Source organism: Bubalus kerabau, chromosome 15 (genome assembly GCF_029407905.1).
Source record: "Bubalus kerabau isolate K-KA32 ecotype Philippines breed swamp buffalo chromosome 15, PCC_UOA_SB_1v2, whole genome shotgun sequence".
NCBI lineage: Eukaryota > Metazoa > Chordata > Mammalia > Artiodactyla > Bovidae > Bubalus > Bubalus kerabau.
In genome coordinates, this window is record NC_073638.1 from 82039568 (window position 1) to 82062676 (window position 23109).

Here is a 23109-nt window from a genome sequence, read left to right on the forward strand (position 1 = left end):
GAGAGAGACGGCCTAATCAGATCAGCTGTCATTTCTAGACTCTCAGGTGGCCCATCCCACCAGAAGAGACTGAAAACCAATGCTTGTCCAGCCGGGAACAGAACAGGCTGTACCTGGAGACTCGCTTCCCAGCTGAAGGGTCAGATGAGTGCAGTAAACACCAGAAAGAGTGAGAGCCATACAGCGGGGTGAGAGAGAAGGCCTAAGGACGTGATTTCCAAAGTCAGTTCCCTTTATTAAATGTTCATTTTTCACAGACCAGAAATACAAAATAAAAGTAGAAATAGGCCCCGGTTAGGAGCTACAGACCTGCCCTCACAGGACCCCTGCCTGCGGCAACTTGTACAGGACAAGCAGCAGCTATACCCCAAAGGGCGGGAAGGCAGGGCGGGAAGGCAGGGCGTGCGGTGGGATCCAGCCCTGCCCTGGCCCCCACCAGATGTCTCCCCGGATTATAAACAGCCATCTTCTGAAGCCGCAGGGTGAGACGCCTCCCCTGCGGCCCCAGGGAAGTGCAGACTAGCGGGAAAGCTTGTTCAGATGGCACAGAACCCAAGGACTGCATTTCATAGGAGAAAACAGGTACCAAAACACGGGTGGGGAGACAGGCTGGGACGGGGCAAGCCCCAGGAGACACAATCTTCTTCTCTATTCATCAGATCCTGATGCTGAGTCTTCTGAGCTGGGGGGAGTACTGGCTAGTTCCTCTTCTTCGGAGTCCTGAAAGCCAAAGGTCTCTTACAGGGGAGAGGTACAGAGTCCAGGCCACCCTCCCCCCCAGCCACTTTTCAGAGAAGGACCCCCACTTGGCTACCCGCTCCCTGCACCCCAGTGTTAGCCTTCAGAAGCACAGATTCCACCCACCCGCTCCCCTTCATTACCCCTCCGTCCAGGAGCGTCTGTCTGTCCCGCCACCAGCCCAGCGGCCCCCACCCTTCCATGCCCCACGGCCCCCCAAGCCCCGCCACACCTCACTCCGCCTTCTCTTCTTTTTGCCCTTATTTTCTCCGGAAGAGCTCTCGTCACTGGACACAAACTCTTTGCTTTTGAAGCTCTCGCTCAGCTGCCTTGATGAAGACTTTGATGATGAGCCCCGGGAGGGTGTGGATTTCTTCTCCATCTTCACTTTGACTTTCTTCTTCTTCTTGGACTTGTCCCTAGGTGAGCAAGAGGGAAGGGGGTGCTGGGCCCTCGGGTTCCCCGCATCATCAGGGCCGAACCTCTCCTGGCTTTCACAGGGCCTTTCCCAATCCCAGCCACATTGCCCAGCTCACGCTAAACGTACACAACCAGGCGTGTCAGCCCTGAGTGCCCCAGGGGAGCTCATCATAACTGAATCACAGGAAGGATCAGGGGCTACAGCCTGAAGCAGCCCCATATGCAAAACTTGCTTAACGTCTGTTATTGGTGAGTCACTAAGTCGTGTCCCACTCTTTTGAGAGACCGCTGACTAGCCTGCCAGGCTCCTCTGTCCATGGCATTTCCCAGGCAAGAATACTGGAGTGCGTTGCCCTTTCCTTCTCTAAGGGATCTTCCTAACGTCTGTTACTTTACCTTTAAAATTTCATGTGAATTACGCTCCGTAATAATAATCATTTTTAATCCCCCCCACCCCTTGAAATAAAATTGAAGGAAAATATGGCTCTTAGGAAAATGAGCCGTATTTATCCAAGTTACTTTCAGAAATCCTCTAGCCCATTCCCCGTACCTGGGCAACTGCCTACCCCGATCTGAGCAGCACTGCCCTACTGCAGTCAGAAACGTGTCTGTTAACACCCCAATTCTCAACCTGGAACTGCAAAAATACCTGCCAGAAAAGCAGCTCCTGGGTCATTTTGTTCCCAACTCTCACCTCTTGGAGGACTCTCCACGGCCGCCTTCATATTCCTTCATGGCTTTTTCATATTCCCTCCTGGCATCCTCAGCCTTGCGATCCCACTCCTGAGTCACGCACACACAGGGAATGAAAAAAACAGGAAAATATATATATATATATATATATATTAGACCCCTGCCCCGATGCAGGCAAAAGCAGCACAGAACCATAGCCCTGGGCCCACCCACCTCCATCAGGTCCCAGGGTCCCGACTATCCGCAGCTCCTTACCTCCTTCTTCTCCTTGGACATTCCCTTCCAGATCTCACCCGCCTTCTTGGAGAGGTCCGTGACGCTGATGCCTGGATGGTCCGACTTGATCTTCTCCCGGCTGGCGTTCAGCCACAGCATGTAGGCAGACATGGGCCTCTTGGGGGCGTTGGGGTCCTTGCCCTTCTTTACCTGTGTAGGAACCCAGAGGCCGTCAGCCACCTACTGCCCACAAAGCTCCACATTCTCCCCAAGAGATGACCTGGAGCTCCTTCTTAGAGGGACACAATGGAGAAAAGACTGCGCAGCATCAGGCTAGACGGAGAGCCCCCAGGGATGGAGACCATGACCTCCACCGCTCTGCACCCCAGCCTAAGCTCACGTGGAACCCTCTCCTTGGGCTCCAGGACAGAAGCCTACTCCCAATTTGGATCTCCCAGAAGCTAACTGTCTCAAGGGCCAGACTGAAAATTCTCCAGGCTCCTCCTCAAGGCCAGCACCAGTCCGCAGGCCTTACCGGGGTGGGGGGAACTGCAGAAAGACTGAAAGAGGACGGCCACCCCCCACCGCCCAGCACAGTCTGCACCTCCAGGGGCTTCTTGCGGCTCTTGCGGTCCTTGGCCATCTTGGCCTTTTTAAGCTGCTTCCGTTTCTTCTCTTCCCGGTCGCTGTCACCCTCGTTACTGGAGGAGCTGGCGGAGGCGTTGCTGTCAAACCTGTCGAGGACAGCAGGGCTCAGAGAGAGGGGAGAGCCACCCACCAGCTTAGGACGGGAGGACAGCGAGCCCCAAGACCCCCGCCCAGGGAGCAGAGACGGAGCAGGGCTGCGGCGCGCATCCTCCTCTTGCTGACGTGCCTTCAACCACCCGGTCCCCACCCAGCCGTGGCAGCGGCTTCCTCGTCAAATCCATCAGCAAGACGCAAATGACGCAGGGGGGGCCTCTGCGGCTTTCTTGGGTCACGGCCTAACCTAGACCCCACGCCCCTGGAGACGAAGCCACGGTCTCATCTTGCCCAGAAAATGCCCCAGGTCCACTTCACCGCTTCCTCTGAGCTAACTGTTTTAACCCTGCAGTCTTCTCTGTTGAAGAGATAATCAGCTACCATGTAAAAAGTGGGGGGACCACCTTCAGTCCAACCCGGTACCCCTAAGCAGTCCCCTCCATCCACGCGCCCAGCCCCTCAGAAGGTGGAGCCCTTACGCCCGCACCACGGTGAGGAGCCCTTTCCAAGGCACTGTCGCAAGCGACTGCTCACCGACCCTCCCAAGTGTGCAGCAAGCAGAGCTAGTGCACTCCAGCAGAGTTTCCTTTTTTTCTTTTTGCTGCCCAACCTTTAATTCTTTTGGAACAAGAGAACTCCAATTTCCTGTTGGGAACCACCCAGCCCCATTCAGGGGGAGCGCACCCCAACCACAGGCTCTAAGCGGGGTGGGGGGGGGGGTCCATGGCTTAATTCCGGCCCATCAGAGCACATCTCAGAACGCAGACTCAGGAAGGGGAGGCAACCACACTATTCACCACTGCTCTGAAAAAAGCAGCGCTTCTGAGTGTTAAATTGTAGGACTGAGCCTACCCCATGCTGCTCAGGGTCATTTAGCAATGCATGCACCTATCTAAAAAAAAAGGAAATCAGAAGTAACAATTAATATTCCGCTCAACTTTTGAGCACCTGGATTCAGTCGTGGTGGTGGTGGTTTAGTCGCTAAGTTGTGGCTCCTCTGTCCATGGGATTTTTCCAGGCAAGGATACTGGAGTGGGTTGCCATCCCCTTCTCCAGGAAATCGTCCCCACCCAGGGATGGAGCCCGTATCTCCCGCATTGCAGGCGGATTCTTCACCGTCTGAGCCACCAGGGAAGCCTCTGGATTCAGGTGCCTGAGCCCAATCCTATCACCAGGCTCTCTGGTTCCATGACCTAATAAAACTCACTCTTACGCGAAAGTCAGTTTGAGTCATATTTCTGACATCGGCAATCAAGAAGTCTCCATAGAGAACTTCCCGGTGGGACACGGGTTTGATCCCTGCTCTGGGAAGATTCCAACACGCTGCAGAGCAGCTAAGCCCCATGAGTCACAATTCCTGAAGCCCCTCGCACCCTAGAGCCCCTGCTCCAAAACAAGACAGGCCACTGCAGTGAAAAGCCCGCACCCCGAAAGCAGAGAGCAGCCCCTGCTCGCCGCAACCAGAGAAAGCCTGCAACCAGCAACTAACACCCAGCCCAGCCAAAAATAATTTTTTTTTAAAAAGTCGTGATGGACACTACCATCTCATAGGGGAAGACACAGAGATGCATGCACCGCCTGACCTGAGGACCGCAGCTGGGAAGCAGGCAAGCTCTGCCCCTACCACCGTTCTCTCCACTGTCCTTTTCTGGTTTCAGGAGGCGCTTCGCACTTACAAAGCATCTTAACAACCTTAAAACATGTCCCTGTATCACTTCAGCAGCAGTCACTTTTCTACCCTCGGTCAGTAGGTAACTCCGGGACTTGGGAACGCCCAGAGGTATTCCGGTTCCTGAAGCTTACGGGCCACCCTCACCCCGCCGGGTAGACCCACGACTCACTCCTCTGCCACATCCTCCTCCTCTTCACCCGGGTTGAAGGACTCATCTGAAAAAGAGCACAGGCCGTGTGAGCTCCGCCCCCGGAAGACCCCACCCCGCTCCCCGCCAGGCCGCCCAGCCCACCGGTCTCCTCTCCCGATTCATCGCTGCTGTCGTTGGCGTTCTCCTCGCGGATCTTGCCCTCCTCCTTCATCCGTTCCAGGTAGGCGTCGTGCTGGTCTTCGTCCGAGTCAGCGTATTCGTCGTAGCTGGGGTTCATGCCCTGCAGGGCGGGCATGGGGCTCAGGGCCAGCCCCCCACCCCGCACCCGCGGAAGCTGTCCCCATGCCTGTGAGCAGCTGGGAGCAACCACGCCTGGAGCCCCAGGACCGCATGTCCACACACAGCTCGGCGCAGAGCGTCTGCCCGACTCCCTGGCGACCCGGTTAGTCCAAGCCCCTCCCGCGCCCGGCCCCCGGGGGGCCCCTGGGGGGCTGCGGAGCCTGCTCTAAGGTCATGCCAGGAAACCTGTACCCGGAGGGGAGAGGGTCTCACGCACCTCTTTTTTCTACAAGGGCGAGAAGAGAAGAAAGAGTGAAAAAGAAGCCGCACCAACCCCAGCCCCTTCCCCGACAGAGAGAGCAGGCGAGGCTCCTCCCAAGCACGCCCAGATACCTCTTTCAGCCCTCGGTTTTTGATGTTGAGCTTCTTGGCGTTGACGAAGTCGAACAGCTTGCCGTACTCCTCCCTGAGAGGAAAGGGGCCCGTTACCCAATGGGCAGGTCCAACACGGGCTGGGCTGCGGGCTGTCCTGACACCCCCCAGGGGCCGCATGACAGCTCGATTACGCCCAGGATCTCAAGAGACCCCTGGCGAACAACAGGCAGAGAAGAGTCAGGCGCTGGTCTTGAAGAAAACTTAAAGGATCTTCAGATTTCAGAGGAATAAAAGGCAGAAAGGAGTGTGTGCCTGTCCACCAACATGCTCAAGCAGTGGGGAGGCGGGCTGGGCATTTTGCTAGTCTGTAACCCAGCCTTCTGGAGAAGGCAATGGCACCCCACTCCAGTACTCTTGCCTGGAGAATCCTATGGGCAGAGAAGCCTGGTGGGCTGCAGTCCATGCGGTCGATGAGAGTCGGACACGACTGAAGTGACTTAGCAACAGCAGCAGCCCAGCCTTCTCAGGCTGCTATGAAGGTTGACTGTGAACGTGTCTGTGAAACATGCAGCCCCCAGCCGGCATTCAGTGAGCAGCTGCTGTCCTCGGGCACAGAGATCATTCAAGGAAAGAGGGAGATAGCATTTCCATTGTGCGGGAAGAGGAGGAGGGCTAGTACCAAACACACACGGCACTCGGATTTTTTTAAGTACAGAAAGCAAGCAATGCAGCGGCTGCCAAAGGCTAAGCACCCCAAGGGAGAAGGCCAAATTCCAGGCAGCAGAAGAGAAACTCTGCTCAAGGCTTGACGTGTCAGAGAAGAGTCACCGGCCTGGAGAGGCCGGGCCGCCCAGTGGAGGAGGCTGGGTCAGGGCCAGGGTGCCCAGGAGGGCTGGGCAGAGGCGCTCACCTCTCAATGCTGCTGAAGGTATACTGGGTGCCCTGCTTGGTCTCAATTTCAAAGTCAAAGGAACGCGTGGTGGTGGTCCCGCGGGCGAAGTTGACAAAGGAGATCTCGTCGAAGCGGATGTGCACGGGCGGCTTGTGGACGTAGATGAAGCCCCGCTCCAGGGGGTACAGCAGCCCTGAGCTGGCCTTGTAGGAGCAGGTGATGCACTGGGCCCCCGAGTGCCTGGGGAGGTGGCACGGTCAGTGCCGCCTGGGCAGCAGGCACACGGCGTGCCCCAGGTCCCCCGGTGTGTAAGCCTCAAGGGGCTGCCCCCTCCAGCGACCGCCCACCCAGGGCCCCGCGGGGTGGCGTTCCCAGCAGGGGTTAGTGCACCCCCCCGCCTCCCACAGCAGGCAGCGGCCCAGGCCGGTGTGCTCACCCTTGGAAGTTGCCCGGGACCGTGATCTTGCGGTTCACCAGCGCTTTCATGACCCGGCTGACCATCTCATAGAGGGATCCCGACATGTTCTTGGTGAGCCGCCCCTCAAAGCGCTTCTCCACCTCCTCCCTGAGGACAGCAAGAGGCGGGCGGGGGCGCTGCGGCCTTCCGCCCGTCCACCCGCCCCCTGCCCAGGCCAGGGACAGCCTCACTCACTCGTTCATGTTGAGCGTCAGGGAGATGTCCTCGTCCTTGGAGAAGAGCAGGATGAGGAAGTGGTAGCGAGTCTGACCCTGCTTGATGGGGGGGTCCAGGCTGATCTGCGGGGGAAGGACCGACCGGGTTCAGCGCCAGCCAGGGCTTGGAGGACCAGCTGATGAACTAGACAGACACGGGTGACATCTTCCTCCCAAAGACCTGGCGGGCCCCAGGGGTTCCAGCTTACCACAAAGAACATCTGGCGCTGGTCCTTGTGGGGCAGCAGGAAGAGCCGCAGCACCGTGGTGTAGGGGATCTTGTAGTCGAAGGTCTTGCCGTGCAGGTGCAGGAAGGTGGGGTAGATGCGGATGTCGTAGCGGCCTCGGGGCGTCAGACACTGCAGCTCCCGGAAGATGCAGATGGCGTCTCCGGTGGCCTGGATCACGTCCGCCTTTGACAGCACGTTCTGGGCGAAGGCCTGACGAAGCACACGCGGGTCATCGAGCCGCTGGGAGCCAGCCGCGGGGCTATCCAGGGCCCGCTCAGCACCGCGGAAAGCCTCACCTCGACGGGGTCCACGCCGTCCTCCTGGGTGGGCGGCACGTAGAAGCGCACCTCCATGAGGGAGACCTCTGCGTCATCGTTCTGGTGGAATTCCAGCGTCACCTCGTTCTTGCCGGTGGTGCACTGGGACACATTGCTGAGAGGGATCTCGAAGACCGGCTGGTCGCCAATGTCGAAGGAAAGCAGCTGCCCTGTGGGGAAAAGGCGGACGATCCATCCACAGGCCCTTCCCCTGGCTCAGCATAAACTGCGCTCCCACCAGACCGCAGGCTCCCTGTGGAGAGGGCCCAGGGGCTGTCTGTTTATCCCAGACCCCCTAATACACCGTTGGTCCTCGATAAACACACGATCGTTTACAAATGGACAAGAGATCAGAGGCAGTAGCAGAGAGAGAGCAAGACAAGTTAAAGGGGGAAATCTTTCATCTTTCCTCCTCCCCCGAAACCTCAATCTCCCGCAGGACTCACCACCAAACTTCACGGTTCCCCAGTTCCAGCCCTTCACACACAGGTCCTTCTCCATTAGCTCCAGGCGATAGTGAGTTTTGAAGAAATCAGAGAGTTTCTCAAACTCCTGTAGGGAGAGGAAAGAGAACCAGCCCAGTAAACTCCTGATGGCCTGAACACAAACTTGAATGTTCTGGGATTATCTGTTTCTGAGAAGCTGTCCCGGTATACCTTGTATCAGAAATCCTTGGTGACTTAAGAGTCACAGCTATAAAACTGTTTAAAAGACTGGGAAAAGGTTATTTCTCAGCCTGGGGGAGGAATAAAGTAAGGGGCTGACATTCCCAGTCAGGGGTCTCACAATGTTTTTTCTGAGTTTGTATAGGTATTGCTTTACCGAAAATGGAAACGAAAATGAAGTAAAGTCTTGAATGCACGCAGGTCACAATGGAAAAACAAAACCCAAACTAAAGCATCAGGTAAGACCCAGAACCTGGATAAAGACAACAAGCAGAAGACACCAAAAAAAAACAAAATCAAAACAGTAGAAAAACTTCTGGAGTCAGGGCACAAAGAAACTCCTGCTGCTGCTAAGTCGTTTCAGTCGTGTCCGACTCTGTGGGACCCCATAGACGGCAGCCCACCAGGCCCCGCCATCCCTGGGATTCTCCAGGCAAGAACACTGGAGTGGGCTGCCATTTCCTCCCCCAATGCATGAAAGTGAAAGTGAAGTCGCTCAGTCGTGTCCGACTCTTAGAGACCCCATGGACTGCAGCCTACCAGGCTCCTCCGTCCATGGGATTTTCCAGGCAAGAGTACTGGAGTGGGGTGCCATTGCCTTCTCCAGAAACTCCTGAGACTGACCCAAAACTGAACGTTGATTGCTTAACAGCTTCACTGGTGCTGCTGTAAGGAGCCCAAACCAGCGATCGCACAGTTACCAGAAGAAGGGGTAACTGTCTGTCTAGAGGATTAAAACTAAAGGAGATACATAGTCAAGAGGAGGTGATGGCAGTCAAGAGGGGGCGATGGCAACAGGGTGTCTCACCGATTCCCGGAAGCCGTCATACTTATAGACATGTCCGTTCTTCGTGAGCAGTTTAAGCCCGTGGCCCAGAGCCACCCGGCGCCAGATGCCTTCGGTCAGCTCCCCGGCCTGGATGTTGTCCACCTTGCCCGTCTTACTGTTCTTAAAGATGATGCCCTGGCGGCTCAGCCTCAGCCGACCATCATTCTGTGGGGTAAACAGGCCCAAATGTGTGGGGACGCCACAGAGCAGCAGACCAGGGTCAGTCCCACCTGGCGCCCCATCTGGGCCCGCCTGACATCCACAGACTGGAGCAGCAGCAGCCGTGAGGAGCCCTGAGGGCTGGTAAAGGGAGACAAGCCCGCTAGGACCCTTGGGCTCTAATCCTGGCTCAGGCATCCACAACCCTTGCAGGGTCTCACTTTCCAGGCTCCGGGACTGGGTATAGCAGCTGTGAGGCCCTCAAGTGGACCTGATTCTGGTCCTTTCCCTGGGCACCGCTTCTCAGTTGGGGGGAACCCTAAGCACACACGGGTACTCCTAGCCCTTTTCCAAACCAGCATGCCCATGCAGAGCATGGGCATGATCAGTGGCCCTGCAGGTCCACTCCCCTCCCTCCGCGGGGCCCTTCTCACCATGGAGCCCTTCACCTCCTGATACACGTCGTTGAACTCCAGGGTTTCTGCCATGCTGACCTAGCCCTGTTGGTACCCCCGAAACTCCTGGGTGGGCGCGCAGACGGAGGGCGCGCTGGGGATCTGGATTCGAGAGAGAGAGAGAGAGGTGGATAGGAAGGACAGACGCTCACGGTGCCCCCGGATGGGCCCGCTGCACCGGGCATGCGTCCTATCTCCTCCGCCCGGGGGCCCGGGCCCAGTCCTGGGGTGCCGGGCCCATTCCTGGGGGGTGCCGGGCCCATTCCTGGGGTGCCAGGCCTGCCCCAAGAAGTGCTGACACAACCCCCCACCCACAACCCGACACCCGACCTGGGCGCTGCACCGGGCGCCGCGGCACCGAACAGCGCAGCCCCCCGGGCCCGGCCGACTCAGCGCGCGGGGCGCCCCCCCCAGACCCCCCAGCGCCCCCAGAGCCACAGCTCCCCCCGCCCCCCAAAATGGACTCGCCCGCGGCCGCCCGCCTCCAACGCGGGCCGGCCCACCGCGCGCACCCCGCGGGGGAGCCGGGCCCGCGCCCTGCACGCGGCCGGCGACCACCCACCTCCTCGTGCCGGAGCCTCGCGGCCGCCGGCGCCCGGGCGGTAGGCGCGCCGGGGCGGGGGGACGGCGCGGGCGGGGGCCGGGCAGGGGCGCTGAGCAGGCTCTTCCCGCGTGCGCGGCCCCGCGTCCCGCCACCGGAAGCGCTGGCCACAGAGACGGCTGCCGGCTAGAGAGGCGCCGCCCGCGAGGCGCCCAGCTAGAGCGCCGGCAGCGCCGGAGGACCCGCGGGGCGTACCCGGCCCCTCCCGCCCGCGCGGCCGCTGACCCCGGCTCCGCCCGCCCGCCCGCGCTGCCCCCGACCCTCGGGCCCGGAAATCGGGGGCCCCTTAAACGCTAAAGACGCCTAGGCTTTTTAGAAGAGAATTTGCGTAGTGTTTTTATCAGACTGGGTCCCGAAGCGCGTGGCTCTTGCAATGAGGGCGTGTATCTCCTGTACAATAGTGGTTTCTGTAAAGCCGAAAGGAGTCTGACCCAAGAAGGAAAAGATTGGAAGAGTTGTGCAGAGAAGTGCCCCCTCCCACTGGCTTCCAGGAGAATGCAGGCGTTGATGTCGCTGTGACGGCACCACCCTCTCCTGTCCAGAGAGGACTGGGTCCTTTTGCAAATGAGCTCGCTGCACCCCCGAAACTTCCAGCAGCCCCTACAAGTTGTGAATTGCCTGGAAGGGGCTGGCCAGCGGCCATGCCAAGTTCAAGCGCTGGTGTCAGGTTAATCACGGAGCCACAACTGCTTTGAAAGCCTATCACCCTGGGACTGCGGAAGCCAGCCACCCCCACACCCCCACCTTCTAGAGTCCTGAGGTGCATCTTGCAAAATCAGAGGCGGCCGGACTTGGGAGAGATGTCTGGGTTTCTACGCTCCAACCTCTTTTTGCAGATGGGGAAAGCTGAGGCCCTTAGGGGAGGAGCCCTGGGGTCTCAGTTGGCGACAGAGTTGAAGACAGATCTACCACGGTCTAGCTCTCCTCTGTCATCCTCACCGTGACTCTGTATTTCAGAATGACTGACGATATGTGTCGTGCATGGAGACATTAGGGCAGAATGTTGAAACTTGAACATTTCTCTGACAGCCTGACCTGTGGTTAACCAGTAGCTTTGATCCTGGGACAAGAGACAAAGTAAACGCACCGTTGTTCCCAGAACTCATGGCTTTACCCTCTGGGTGATGGCTGTTCCCACACTCTCTAGCAACATAAATTCAACTAGATTCAATAAATATGCATTGAGCTCCGACACAGTGGTAGGATTTGAGGAAACTAGCAAGCAAGATGGAAACAGCTCCAAGCTTCCAGGAGCATGTAATCAAACAGATGATTCAGATAAATACACTGACAGTAAAACAACCCTCCCCCCAAAAAACACCCAGTGTTATAATGCAGTGCTGGAAGTAGAACTTCAGCCACTGCCAGGATGAATAGGAAATAGAAACTAAGTGACTCTTTAGTTACCCTCTCCCCTGAGACCAGGAGAAAGGTTCAGGAGACCACCCCTCCCCCCACCCACGCTGTCGATAGCAGCTCTTGAAAAGAGCGGAGTGTCTGTAGAATTGAGCGCTATAGGAAGACAGGAATAAACTCAGCTCAAGCAGGCTGCTAGGTGGGTGGGGTGGGGTATTGCAAGGGGCTTTCAGGAGAGCGTGGAGCAGCTGGTGAGCTGGGATGGAGACGCAGCACAAGAGAACAGAACCGAAGCGGTAGACAGAGTGCAGATAAAGCATAAGTCCCAGAGGGCCCCGGCCAGCTGCATCCCAGGCAATCAGGAGCCTGGGATTGGAGACCCCACCCCTGCCGTGACATCATAGGGGAGTGGGGTGGAGACCAACAAAAAGGGGGTCCCCCACCCTGGCCTTGGACTCTTGGCAGCCCACAGGGTGGAGAGCAGAGAGAAGCTGAGCCCCGAGCTAGGGTTGCCTGACTTAAAGGAACAGGCTCCTCAAGCCCCCTCTAAGCCGCCCCCCCCCCAGCCTCCATCTGGATGACCCCTCCCTCCTGAGTCCACCATCGGGTCTCTCCTGAGGGGTCATTCTCTCAGCATGAACTGCATCTCAGATTTCTTCACCTACGAGACCACCAAGTCGGTGGTCGTGAAGAGCTGGACCATTGGGATCATCAACCGAGCGGTTCAGCTTCTCATCATCTCCTACTTCGTGGGGTGAGTCTCTGGCCCCCAGGACCTAGAAACCTGAGATCCTAGTGACCCCGAGGGCCGCTCCCGGGTCCCATCCTCCCCTGCCTCCCCTCAGTGTTGCTGCCCAGCTGCCTAAGTGTCTCCCCTTTGGGGGGCAGCAGCCTCATCTGTGGGGACCTGTCCCAGGCACTGTCCTCCACTGTCATCCTCGGGGAGTTCTTTTCCCACTAAACCCTCCCAAGTTGGACCGTGGCCATCACCCCGAGGAGGGGCGCTCTTGCCCTTCCACCATCTCCCCTTCCCTCTCTCCTCTCCCCCAGCCCCAGCCCCAGCCAGAGAACAGACCCCCCCCCCACACACACACACATCTTCCCATTGCCTTTAATCAACTCTTCAGGGGTCTCAGAAAGATGAGGGAGCCAGGGGAAGGGAGGGGAAGGCGATGAGACAAGGGAGTCCGCGACAGGTTGACCAGGTGGATGGCGGAGAGGGCGCAGAGAAGGGGCGGGCTGGGCAAGATGCTGTGAGAATGCGGAAGGGGAGCCCTCGTTCTCTGAGCACAGGACGGGGAGGGAGGGCGTTAGAGTGGGGGACCCTGCACCTGTGGGGGGACGGGCGGCAGGCAGAAACGAGTGCAAACACCCTTCCAGGGAAGATATACTGCAGAGAAAGGAGGCTTTCCTGAGGATGACATAGGGGACTGCCCCCCTCAAGGACCAGAAATACTCCCCTTTGTCAGAGAGCATCAATGCCGTCCGCCTGACTTCATGCCCCAGAATCCATTCTGGGAGTTACTTAGGAGCCAGGGAAGTCCGAACACCCGCTCTTGGCCCCCACCTCTTGCAGATGCACAATGCACACACGTACACACACGTATACATGTGTACATACAAAGTACACACAAAGGTTCATGAAACAGACAATGGCCAGGGGGAAACACAGGTTCTGTCCTTCTAGTAGACGTTCAAATCAGGAAAGCAGGACAGAAACCTCGGAGGTCTGTTTCTTTTTTCCTGGCATGCGGGTCTCTAGCCTCGTGCTGTTCCTTGAGACAACGGGTCTGTGTGTGGGAGACAGAAAGCCACCGATGACCGTCCGGAGTTTGTGCCGGGAGGTCAAAGGAGACCCGTGTGCGTGTGGGCTGGGGCCGCGGGAGTGGACCTGCTGGCCTGCCAGGCAGGAGTAGTGCGTGGAAAGACGGGTGGCCGTGGATGAAGGAAATTTTTAGCAGCTCCACACGTGTGCTGAGAACCAGTGGGTTTCATTCATGTGGTGTGTAGACGAGGCTGCACATGCAATCTCCTCGCGGAGACATGAGAGGAGGGATTCAAGCTTTGGGATGAGATTAAATGGCTTTAAATGAAGTTCTGTTCCCACACTGGGGTTTCACGAGATAGGATGTTTGCATGTGCTCTCCGTCGGCATCTCCAGTGCCTGGCTTAAAGTTGGTTCTTAAGGCTCCACGTTTGCCTGTGTGTGCACGGCTGTGGTTCGTTGCCGCTGAATGGTCTATTGGTCCAGGTGAGCACAGAGCTACTTCAGCACCTTCCAGCCTGGCCTGGCTCTGTGGGCTCCAGGCCGGAGGCTGATGGAGGCGAGACCCAGCGGGCTCCATCGCCCCCGCCCCCCACTGCCCTTGTCTCTCCCCCTCCCTGATCCAGTCCAGCGCCCCGTTCTCAGTGCTGCAGCCGGCCTGCTGGGCAGGTGGGAGAGGCACTTTGGCGTCTTGACATCCAGCCCCATCCGTCTCCCAGTCTGACAGCTCCCCATGGAGCAGCGCCTGGCAATTCCATCAGCGCTCTCTTCAGCCCAGCCCCTGGTCTCAGCCGCATCTCTGTGCACCTGAGCCCGGATGCCCGTCCGTGGTCAGGAAGGTAGCAGGAGTGTATCGAGTGTGTTCTCCTGACACAGAGACGGGAACAGTGGGCCCAAGCACAACGGGTCCTCACCCCGATGGAGCTGACCCTGCCAGAGATGGATGCTAATCAGACCGTCTCCACGAGCAGATGTAAAATGGCAGCTGTGTCTCGGGGTTGAAGAAGGGGCGCCCAGCGCCCCGAGGGTCGCGGGTACCGAGGGGTTTGCCTTTGACCCGGCCGGGGAAGTAAGGGAAGGCTTTCTGGAGATGAGACTTTGAAGCCAACAGCTGAAGGATGAGTCAGAGCCACCAGGTGCAAGAAGGGGAGGAAGGGGGTTCAAGACAGAGAAGGCCGGCTCTGCCAGGTGGAAGAGCCTGGTGAATGCGGGACGAGAAGGGGTCTTGGTGGCTGGAGCAGAGGGAGCCAAGCAGAGGATGGTGGAGGACGGGGCTGCAGCCACAGGCGGAGGCTGGACCTCCGATCCTTCACTGCTGCAGAGGAGTGATGGACCGTGATGGAAGCTCCTGGTGCGTTTCAACCTCTGTGTGTGTGTGTGTCTGTGTGTGTGTAGGGGGAGAGGTGGGAAGCCCTGGCTGACACCCCAGGGATTGGCGTGGGCAGAAGTGGACGCAGGAGAAACCGTTAAAAGGCCAGGCAGTCATGCAAAGAAAGGTGACCGTGGCTCCGACTCAGGAGGATTTGAAAGGATTTTTAGTGCTTTGAGGTTAATGCTTGACTTGAATCGCTTCCATATTAGCCCTGCCAGGTAGACCAGATGCACAGCTTTACCTAGGGCATGAGCGACAGGAGCCAACTACTCCTCTTATGTACGTACAGCAATACACCGCCTGATCGCCTGATGGACTCCACACACACCCATGCACACACACACATACTGGCCTGAGCCTCAGCTGCTTGCCTGTGGCTCCCGCCCGTCCATCCCTGGCTTCCTGACCCGCCCCAGGTGCACGGAGGTGTCTCCGTGAGGACTACTGGGCCTTTCTCGTGCCTTTTCTGGGCCCAGCTGGTAATACGCAGTCTCCTCTGCAGTGGTGGGGAGGGGGGAGGACTTCCTAAAAGCCGACCCCTTGTCTGGATCCCACGGGCACCTAAGGAGGAAGGAGACGATCCCTGAGGCTTGAGTGCCCAGACGCACCAGCCAGTGCCCGGGCTGGGGTTGGTTCCCGGGGCCTTCCTGCAGGAAGCCCACAGCCTGGAAAGCAGGGGTGAGGGCCTCCCGCCTCTGGGGTGCCCCTTCCACCCCGGGAAGGGCCTGTTGGGGTTGCAGGCGCCCCCAGCCCATCGCAGCCCCGCACTGGCTCTCCCACTCCAAGACCCCCATCTGCACGGCCTCCCACTTTGGTTCATGACCTTCAGCCTCAGGTCAAAGCTTCCAAAGACGTCCATCATGTAAAGCCATTAACAGGGCGCATGGGGTCGGTGGGGATTGATCCAGTTTACAGAGAGGGGCGTGGGATCCCATGGCTTGCTTTCTGCCTGCCCCGTACCCATCTCCCCAGATAGGGAGACCTGGTCAGAAGCCTGGCTCTGACCCCAACAGGAGTGGGGTTCAGACAGGTCAGTTTCCGTCTCCACGTCTCAGCCCCCGTATCTGGACGATGCCACCTCTGAGGGTTCTGAAGGGAGGAGGTGACACATGGCAGTGCCTGGGCTGGGCGACTCGGGAAGCTGGTGACTGTTGCCATTTCTCAGGCTCCCAGCGTGCCCCTCTTTCCCTCGGCCCAGCTCACACCTTCCTGAGAGATCCGTCTGATGCCTGCAGGCATGCGTGCGCACGCGCACGCGCGCACACACACACACACACACACACCCCCTCATACCCTCCCGATCTCCTCCCTGACTCCCGGGAGGTGGACAGGACAGGACACTGCCCGGACTTCCAACCTGCACATCCCACCTGCCAGGGAGCTGCCGCCCACCTCCCGCTCTATAAATAATGAACCAGGAACGCGAGGAAAGAAGTCAGAGCAGCAGAGTCAGTGCCAAGAACTGGAGGCTCAGTGCCATCCCGTCTCCTCAGCCCTGGCCTCTGGAGACAGACTCGGCCCCTCTGTTCCGGAAATGAACACCACCCCCCCGCCCCCCCCTTCTCCAGCTGCCTGCATGCCCCAAGGGGGCACTGGAATGCTTCCGCTTGTTATTCAACTCGGAGGGGGAACCCTGCCTGGGCACAGAAAGGAGCCGTGAGGCAGGAGGAGGAGGAGGAGAGAGGCCGGACAGTCGTCCCTTGGGCCCTGGGCTCTTCCTCCTGAGACGTCCCTGAGCCGGGGGCCACTCTCCCGGGTGATGGGGCGAGGCCAGCAGGACAAGGACCAGGGCCCGGGGGGCGGGACCCTGCCAGGGGACCCCGCAGGGGTGATCCAGGGTCAGAGCATGCGCGCAGCTCGGCGAGTCGGTGCCCCGCCCCGGGCCTGGGCTCCTCCGTGTCCCGCCCCGGGCCTGGGCTCCTCCGTGTGTAGCGTGAGGATGATACCACAGCAGTCCCCTTGGGTGGTGAGTAAGGACTCCTGCCTCCTGAGCATGCCGTGCTGATCCTGCGGTGATGGTGGCCATCTGAACCCCACTTCTCACCCAAAGGTTCCCAGACTTGAAGGACAGGAGAGGCCGGTCATCTCACTGCTGGACACACAGAGGCGTGTCCGTTCCTCGGCCAGGCACACGGAGGGTCCAGGGGGTGTGTGGCCACCATGGCCCCAACCTGGGCGAGGGCACCACAGCCGCAGAGGTGCTCTGTCGGACCTCCCTCCCTACCTTGGCTCCAAGGGCCGCAGCCCACTGATAAAGCTCTTCTGGACGACGTCCCCGCTCTTCTGGATGACGTCCCTGTTTTCCATAATCATTCCCTTCCCTTCTGCTGGGATAGGAGATGGCAGGTGGGACGTCTCCATGAGCCGCCTTCTCTCCCGAGACCTCGATGATACCCCTCCCAGTTCAAAACACAGAAGGCAGGGAGAGGGAAGTAAAGCTCACCCCGCTGCAGACTTCCACAGAGGCATGGTGTTCCAGGGAGCGGTTCAGAAGCACACAGAGAACTCTTAATGGCTCGTTACTCAGGGCGCTGCCCGGAACAAGGCAGGAACAGCAAGGTAGGTGAGGCGCCCTCAGCCAGCGCTGGTGGTCACCACCCTTTCCCTCCCACTCAAGACAGCGTTCAGAACTCGGGCGCCGGCAACTTCCCTGGCGGTCCAGTGGTTAAGAACCTGCCTTCGAATGCAGAGGACCCTGGTTCACTGGTTCGATCCCTGGTCAGGGAACTAATATGCCAGGTGTCTTGAGGCAGCTGCGGTGGAACACCACAGCCAGAACCCCGTGTGCTGCAACTGGGGCCCTGCGTGCGTGCGTGCTCAGTCGCTTCGGTCGTGTCCGACTCTTTGCAACCCTGCGGACTGTAGCCCGCCAGGCTCCTCTGCCCACGGGATTCTCCAGACAAGAATACTGGAGTGGGTTGCCATGCCCTCTTCCAGGGGATCTTCCCGACCCAGAGATCGAACCTACGTCTCCTGCATTGCAGGCGGATTCTTTACCCCCTGAGCCACCCGGGAAACCCAACTGAGACCCTATGCAGCCAAATAATTAATATCTTTTTTTAAAAAGAATTCGGGGGCCCTAGGGAAGCCCCACTAGGGGATGACTGCAAACCCTCTCACTGAAAACTGAACGAGGAGCCGCTTGTAAAGTTCAGTCCCATAGGTAGGGCCCCACGAGTGACTACAACCCCAGCATGACCCATGAGTTGCTCCCCTCTGCATCTCCCAACATCAGGGGACCCCAGAGGTTAGAAAGCTCCCAGGCTTGCAGTCCCAGCCCCTGCTTCTAAGCCCCTTGGCTCAGGCTGCAGCCGCCTCCCAGCCCTCAGCCTCCCCCGCCCAGCCTTGTCTTCCCTGCTCCACGGCTTCCGTTCCTCCTGCCCGTCTTCATCTCACAGGGTTCCCCCACCGGCCATCGCCCTGGTGAGCATCAGACCCCAACACCATATTCCCCATGTGCGCCCCTAGATTCCCTGAGGGGTCACACTGTGTCTCCAGAGCAGGGCACATGCAGTGTTTTGCAAACATGTTGGAGGAGGTTCTATCATCTGCACAGCAGGAACAGTGAAGACGCCTCCCCACGTGCCGTCAGGAGCAGATGGAACTTTCACGAGTGGCCTTGAGGCTGAGAGTGGCCTGAGGCCCGAGGGCAGGGCGTTGACTTCCCGTGAAAAGGCGGGTACCTCCCCGAAACTCAGGGGAAAGCAAGGGACCGGGGCAGCCCCTCCTTGCTGCTGGAGAAGGCTGGGAGGCCCGTGAGGGAGGCAGGAAGGGAAGAAGCCCAGGACATCCTCCCTGACCAACGTGGTCCCTGTCTGCCCTGACACTGTGAGGGGGAGCCGCGTGACTGACAGCAGGCTCAACTGCTTGCCTCTCCGAAGCTGGTAAAGAGGCCAGGTCAGTGGAAGGGAAAGTTTGCTTTTGGGGGGATGCCAGATGCTCTCCAAAGGCAGACTCCCCACACCACCACCCCCACCTCGACAATCAGGGAGCTTCAGCTTTTATCGGCTGAAGGGGGCAAAGCTGCACGCAGAAACAGCGCCGTCAGCTCTGACTGTCATCTTCAGATTGGTCATCAGTGGTCTGACCGGCAGCGTCTCAATTGCTTTCAGTTCATCTTCAGTTCCAGGGTTGGTTTGTTTCGATTTTTTTTTTTTTTTTTTTTGAGGCCAGTTCTCAAAATTTTTGCAGCTCATGTCACGGCTATAGTCTGCTCACCACCTAATCAAATTCTTCCACCTGGTGGGGGGTTTCCATATCTACAAGACAGCTCGAAGATTAGGGCTCAGAGGGTTATCTCTAGCCCCTGCGCAGGAACTGAAGCTCCTGGGCTTTGCTAAATTATTACTTGGTGTCCTTTGAGTATTTCCCCTTCATGTCTGTGTTTTCTCACTTCTCTATTAAACTTGTTCTTTGGCTCAAGTGTCAGGGGGACAAGGACCATAGTTTCTTACTCCGTGTCGACCGTACCGGTAAATGTCCACTGGGTGGCAGCACAACCCAAGAAATAAGCGGCCCCGCCTCCCTCCCCAGCCACCCCGTCGCCTGCCAGGCGCGAGCTGCCGGGTCCCTGCCGTCCTCCCCGGTCCTTCTCATCCAGCGCCCAGGGCCTGCGTTGGCTTGTCCGCTGAATCCCTGACGTGTGCCAGCTCTTAAGATACAGCCGTTAGCAAAGCCTGGGAGGCACCGGGGTCGGAGGCACCGGGGTCAGAGGCCCGTGACCCTCGGCGTCCTCTCTCCGGAAGCCGCCAGAGAGAGAAAGACAGCACAGCTGAAAACTGGTTCTTGGAAAACTTAAAAAAAAAAAAACTTACTCTTTTAAAAATGCTTTTTTAAAAAAATTAATTACTTTTTGTCCGCGCTTGGTCTTTGCTGCTGCACACGGGCTTCCTCTAGCTACGGAGAGCAGGGGCCGCTCTCGAGCTGCAAGGACTTCTCGTCGCTGGGTCTTCTGTGCAGAGACAGGCCCCAGACCACCCAGGCTGCAGTAGTGTGGTACTTGGGCTCAGTCGCCCCAGGGCCGTGGGGTCTCCCCGGACTGGGGATTGAACCCGTGTCCCCGGCACTGGCAGGCGGAAGCTTAACCACTGGACCACCAGGGAAGTCCAAACATCTCACTCTTTTTATGTAAAAGGCAGAAAACAACAAACAGTATACAAATGGCATCTGTAGTATTAAAATTGCAAGGAGGGGTTCAATGAGGGGGGAAAAAGAAGTCTAAAAGGGCTCTTTAGTCGCAAAGAGTCGGACACGACTGAGCGACTTCCCTTTCACATTTCACTTTCATACATTGGAGAAGGAAATGGCAACCCACTCCAGTGTTCTTGCCTGGAGAATCCCAGGGACCAGGGAGCCTGGTGGGCTGCAGTCCATGCGGTTGCAAAGAGTCGGACATGACTGCGCGACTTCACTTTCATGCATTGGAGAAGGAAATGGCAACCCACTCCAGGGTTCTTGCCTGGAGAATCCCAGGGATGGGGGAGCCTGGTGGGCTGCCGTCTATTGGGTCGCACAGAGTTGAACACGACTGAAGTGACTTAGCAGTAGCAGTAAGGGGGAAGTGCAGAAAGGGGGAGAACGTGACTCTAAGCCAACCCTGGGCTGGCGCAGGCCTGCAGCCCAGGTGCCCCATGCCCTCTGGAGGTGGACAGGAAGCGGCCTTTCCCTGCCTCTGTCTGAGGGCCTCGCCCCTCCTCTGTTGCTCTCCACCCCCGTGCCCCCCACCAGGTGGGTTTTCCTGCACAAGAAGGCCCAGGTGCCCTGTGCCCTCTGGAGGCCCTCTGTCTGAGGCCCCTCCTCTGCTGCTCTCCACCCCCGCACCCCCGCCAGGTGGGTTTTCCTGCACGAGAAGGCGTACCAGGTGCGGGACACGGCTATCGAGTCCTCGGTGGTGACCAAGGTCAAGGGCTTCGGACGCTATGCCAACAGAGTCATGGACGTGTCTGACTATGTGACCCCACCCCAGGTACATCCCTCTGCCCAGCCCAGGACCCTGTGGGTGCCCCCATGCTGGGTAGGTTGGCAAGGAAGGGCCAAGGCAAGGAGCGCCGGTGGGATTCCCAGACCAGATGCGGTGGCATCAGGGATCCGGGGGACCCCTTCCCAGCAGCTGGGAGGTGCTGGGGGCTTGGGCCTGCCTTCCCACTTTGCTAGGCAGCACTGGGTGTCATGGAGTCAGGTTTCTCCCTGGCTCTGCTACAACCTGTCCTGAAACAAGGACAGCACCCTGGGGGGAGCAAAAAGGGTCGGGAGGATGTCTGGAAAGAGCTTGGCGTGGACCCCACCTTTGCCTTTTGTTAGCCCCGTGACCTTGGCCAGATCTCTGGGTCCAACCCTCAGTCTCCCCATCTGTACAGTGGGGATAACAGCCTCAGAGTTCTCATCTATACAGTGGGGATAACAGTTGTACTCACCTCTCAAATTGGCACTGTTGCATTTTCCCTCTCCCTCCTCCTCCTCCCAAGGGCACCTCTGTCTTTGTCATCATCACCAAGATGATCGTCACGGAAAACCAGATGCAAGGCTTCTGCCCAGAGGTGAGGGCAGGGCAGTGTGGTTGGGGGAGGCGTGGGGTTGAGGATGCAAGCAAAGGCCCAGGGTCCAGCCCCTGGAGCTGCGTGGGACCCCTCCACCCTCCAGCGCCCCCCCACTGCCCCCTGGGGTAATGGATCCTCCCCGCACCTGTCTCCCCACAGAGCGAGGAGAAGTTCCGCTGTGTGTCGGACAGCCAGTGCGGACCCCAGCGCTTCCCGGGGGGAGGTGAGTGCGGCCCCCTCCCCATCCTCTCCCAACCCCACGGAGTCAGCGGGACCCCAAGGGCAGCACATCCCCGCCAGGGGAGAGGGTGGGAATCAGGGGTCTCAGGGGCTGCTGCCCGCTCTGATGGAATTCCTCCATGTGCCAGCCCAGCGGGGGCTGCCCCCAGAGCTCCCAGTCCAGGGATGGGGTGCACACAGGTGTGCCCAAGGTGGGCAGGGCCGTCACGGACGCACAGTGGGACGCGGGGGCTGGGGGTAAGAGAGATTGGCTCCTGGTGTGTGCGTGCTAAGTCGCTTCAGTCGTGTCAGCTCTGCAACCCCACAAACTGTAGCCCACCAGGCTCCTCTGTCCTTGGGATTCTCTAGGCAAGAACACTGGGGTGGGCTGCCGTGCCCTCTTCCAGGGGATCTTCCCATCCCTGGGATGGAACCCAGGTCTCCTGTGGCTCCTGCATCACAGGCAGATGCTTTACCGCTGAGCCACCAGGGGAGGCCCTGGTTTCTGGTGGGTATCCCAAGTGGCTTCCTAGAGGCAGGGACATTTGAGATGGGCCCTGAAGAACAGGCAGGATTTGGCAGGCGGCTTCGAGAAGGGCATTCTAGGCAAGAGGAGCAGAAGCAGCCAAGGCTCGGAGACAGGAAAGAGCCTGCGGCGAAGGGGTCTCCGCGTGAAGGGGTCTCCGCGGTGAAGGGGTCTCCGTGGTGAAGGGGTCTCCGCGTGAAGGGGTCTCTGCGTGAAGGGGTCTCTGCGGTGAAGGGGTCTCCGCGTGAAGGGGTCTCTGCGGTGAAGGGGTCTCCGCGGTGAAGGGGTCTCGCGTGAAGGGGTCTCCGCGTGAAGGGGGTCGCCGTGTGAAGGGGTCTCCGCGTAAAGGGGTCTCCGCTGTGAAGGGGTCTCCGCCGTGAAGGGGCTCGGAACACGGGAGGGATAGGTCGTCCCCTCCGTTCCGCCCGGTCCAGGGCTGGGGAGGCGAGGCAGGAGGAGCTCTGAGGAGCACGGGGCCCCCAGTCCCCCTCCCTGGCCCGGCCTGCCCTTTCCCTCCGCCTGCGGGATCCCTGTGTGTGTTGGGGGGCGTCCCCGATGGGGAGGGGGGAAGGGGTGAAGGGCCGGGCATGCACCCAGCGATCGCGGCTCCACCCTCGCAGGGATCCTCACCGGCCGCTGCGTCAACTACAGCTCTGAGCTCCGGACCTGCGAGATCCAGGGCTGGTGCCCGGCAGAGGTGGACACAGTGGAGACGTAAGGACCCGGGCACAATCCGCGCCTCTGGGCCCCCCGGACCCGTCTTCCCCTGGGGCGGGGAAGGGGCCCTTGACAGAGTCTCCCCCAGCCCCGCTGTCCCTCAGACCCCGAGATACCACAGCCACGTGGCCGTCAGGAGGTGCTCCCAGGGAGGTAGGTGGTCCCTCCTCCTGGTTCCGCCTCCTTCCTCCCGAGCTCAGGGCTCCTGCTCTCGCCCACCCGCAGGCCTGTCATGATGGAAGCCGAGAACTTCACTATTTTCATCAAGAACAGCATCCGTTTCCCCCTCTTCAACTTCGAGAAGTGAGTCCTCAGTCCCGTTGGGTTCAGTCGCTCAGTCGTGTCCGCCTCTGCGACCCCTTGGACCGCTGCACGCCAGGCCTCCCTGTCCATCACCAACTCCCAGAGTTCACCCAAACTCATGTCCATTGAGTCGGTGATGCCATCCAGCATCCCATCCTCTGTCGTCCCCTTCTCCTCCTGCCCCCAATCCCTCCCAGCATCAGGAGTCAG

General features: G+C 59.0%; 2 protein-coding genes across 2 annotated transcripts in view; one reads left to right on the forward strand and one right to left on the reverse strand.

Annotated features, from left to right (window-relative positions):
* Positions 1-214: 214 nt before the first annotated feature.
* On the reverse strand, positions 215-10202 carry SSRP1 (structure specific recognition protein 1). The gene is made up of 17 exons (XM_055547159.1): positions 10067-10202; positions 9484-9606; positions 8870-9055; positions 7843-7948; positions 7376-7566; positions 7059-7289; positions 6830-6933; positions 6614-6742; positions 6196-6417; positions 5304-5376; positions 4773-4911; positions 4650-4695; positions 2672-2801; positions 2107-2277; positions 1853-1941; positions 971-1157; positions 215-720 (listed from the first exon to the last, which is right to left on the reverse strand). Exons 2-17 carry the CDS (start codon positions 9535-9537, stop codon positions 649-651), a joined length of 2130 nt encoding a protein of 709 aa, XP_055403134.1. The 5' UTR covers positions 9538-9606; positions 10067-10202; the 3' UTR covers positions 215-648.
* Positions 10203-12096: 1894 nt separating this feature from the next.
* P2RX3 (purinergic receptor P2X 3) overlaps positions 12097-23109 on the forward strand; it is a 32002-nt gene continuing 20989 nt past the window's right edge. Inside the window, exons 1-6 of the mRNA XM_055548027.1 lie at positions 12097-12215; positions 20428-20563; positions 21063-21134; positions 21294-21357; positions 22500-22593; positions 22822-22899. Coding sequence (XP_055404002.1) covers positions 12097-12215; positions 20428-20563; positions 21063-21134; positions 21294-21357; positions 22500-22593; positions 22822-22899 — 563 coding nt within the window. The remainder of the gene's footprint in view (positions 12216-20427; positions 20564-21062; positions 21135-21293; positions 21358-22499; positions 22594-22821; positions 22900-23109) is intronic.

Excerpts from the sequence above, each read along its gene's own strand:
- SSRP1 (XM_055547159.1), bottom strand. The coding sequence starts at position 9,537 with ATGGCAGAAACCCTGGAGTTCAACGACGTGTATCAGGAGGTGAAGGGC. Across the intron at positions 6,743-6,829 it reads CTGACGCTCAACATGAACGA|GGAGGAGGTGGAGAAGCGCT; the intron begins GTGAGTGAGGCT and ends TGCTGTCCTCAG. Across the intron at positions 721-970 it reads AGAAGAGAAGGCGGAGTGAG|GACTCCGAAGAAGAGGAACT; the intron begins GTGTGGCGGGGC and ends TTTGGCTTTCAG.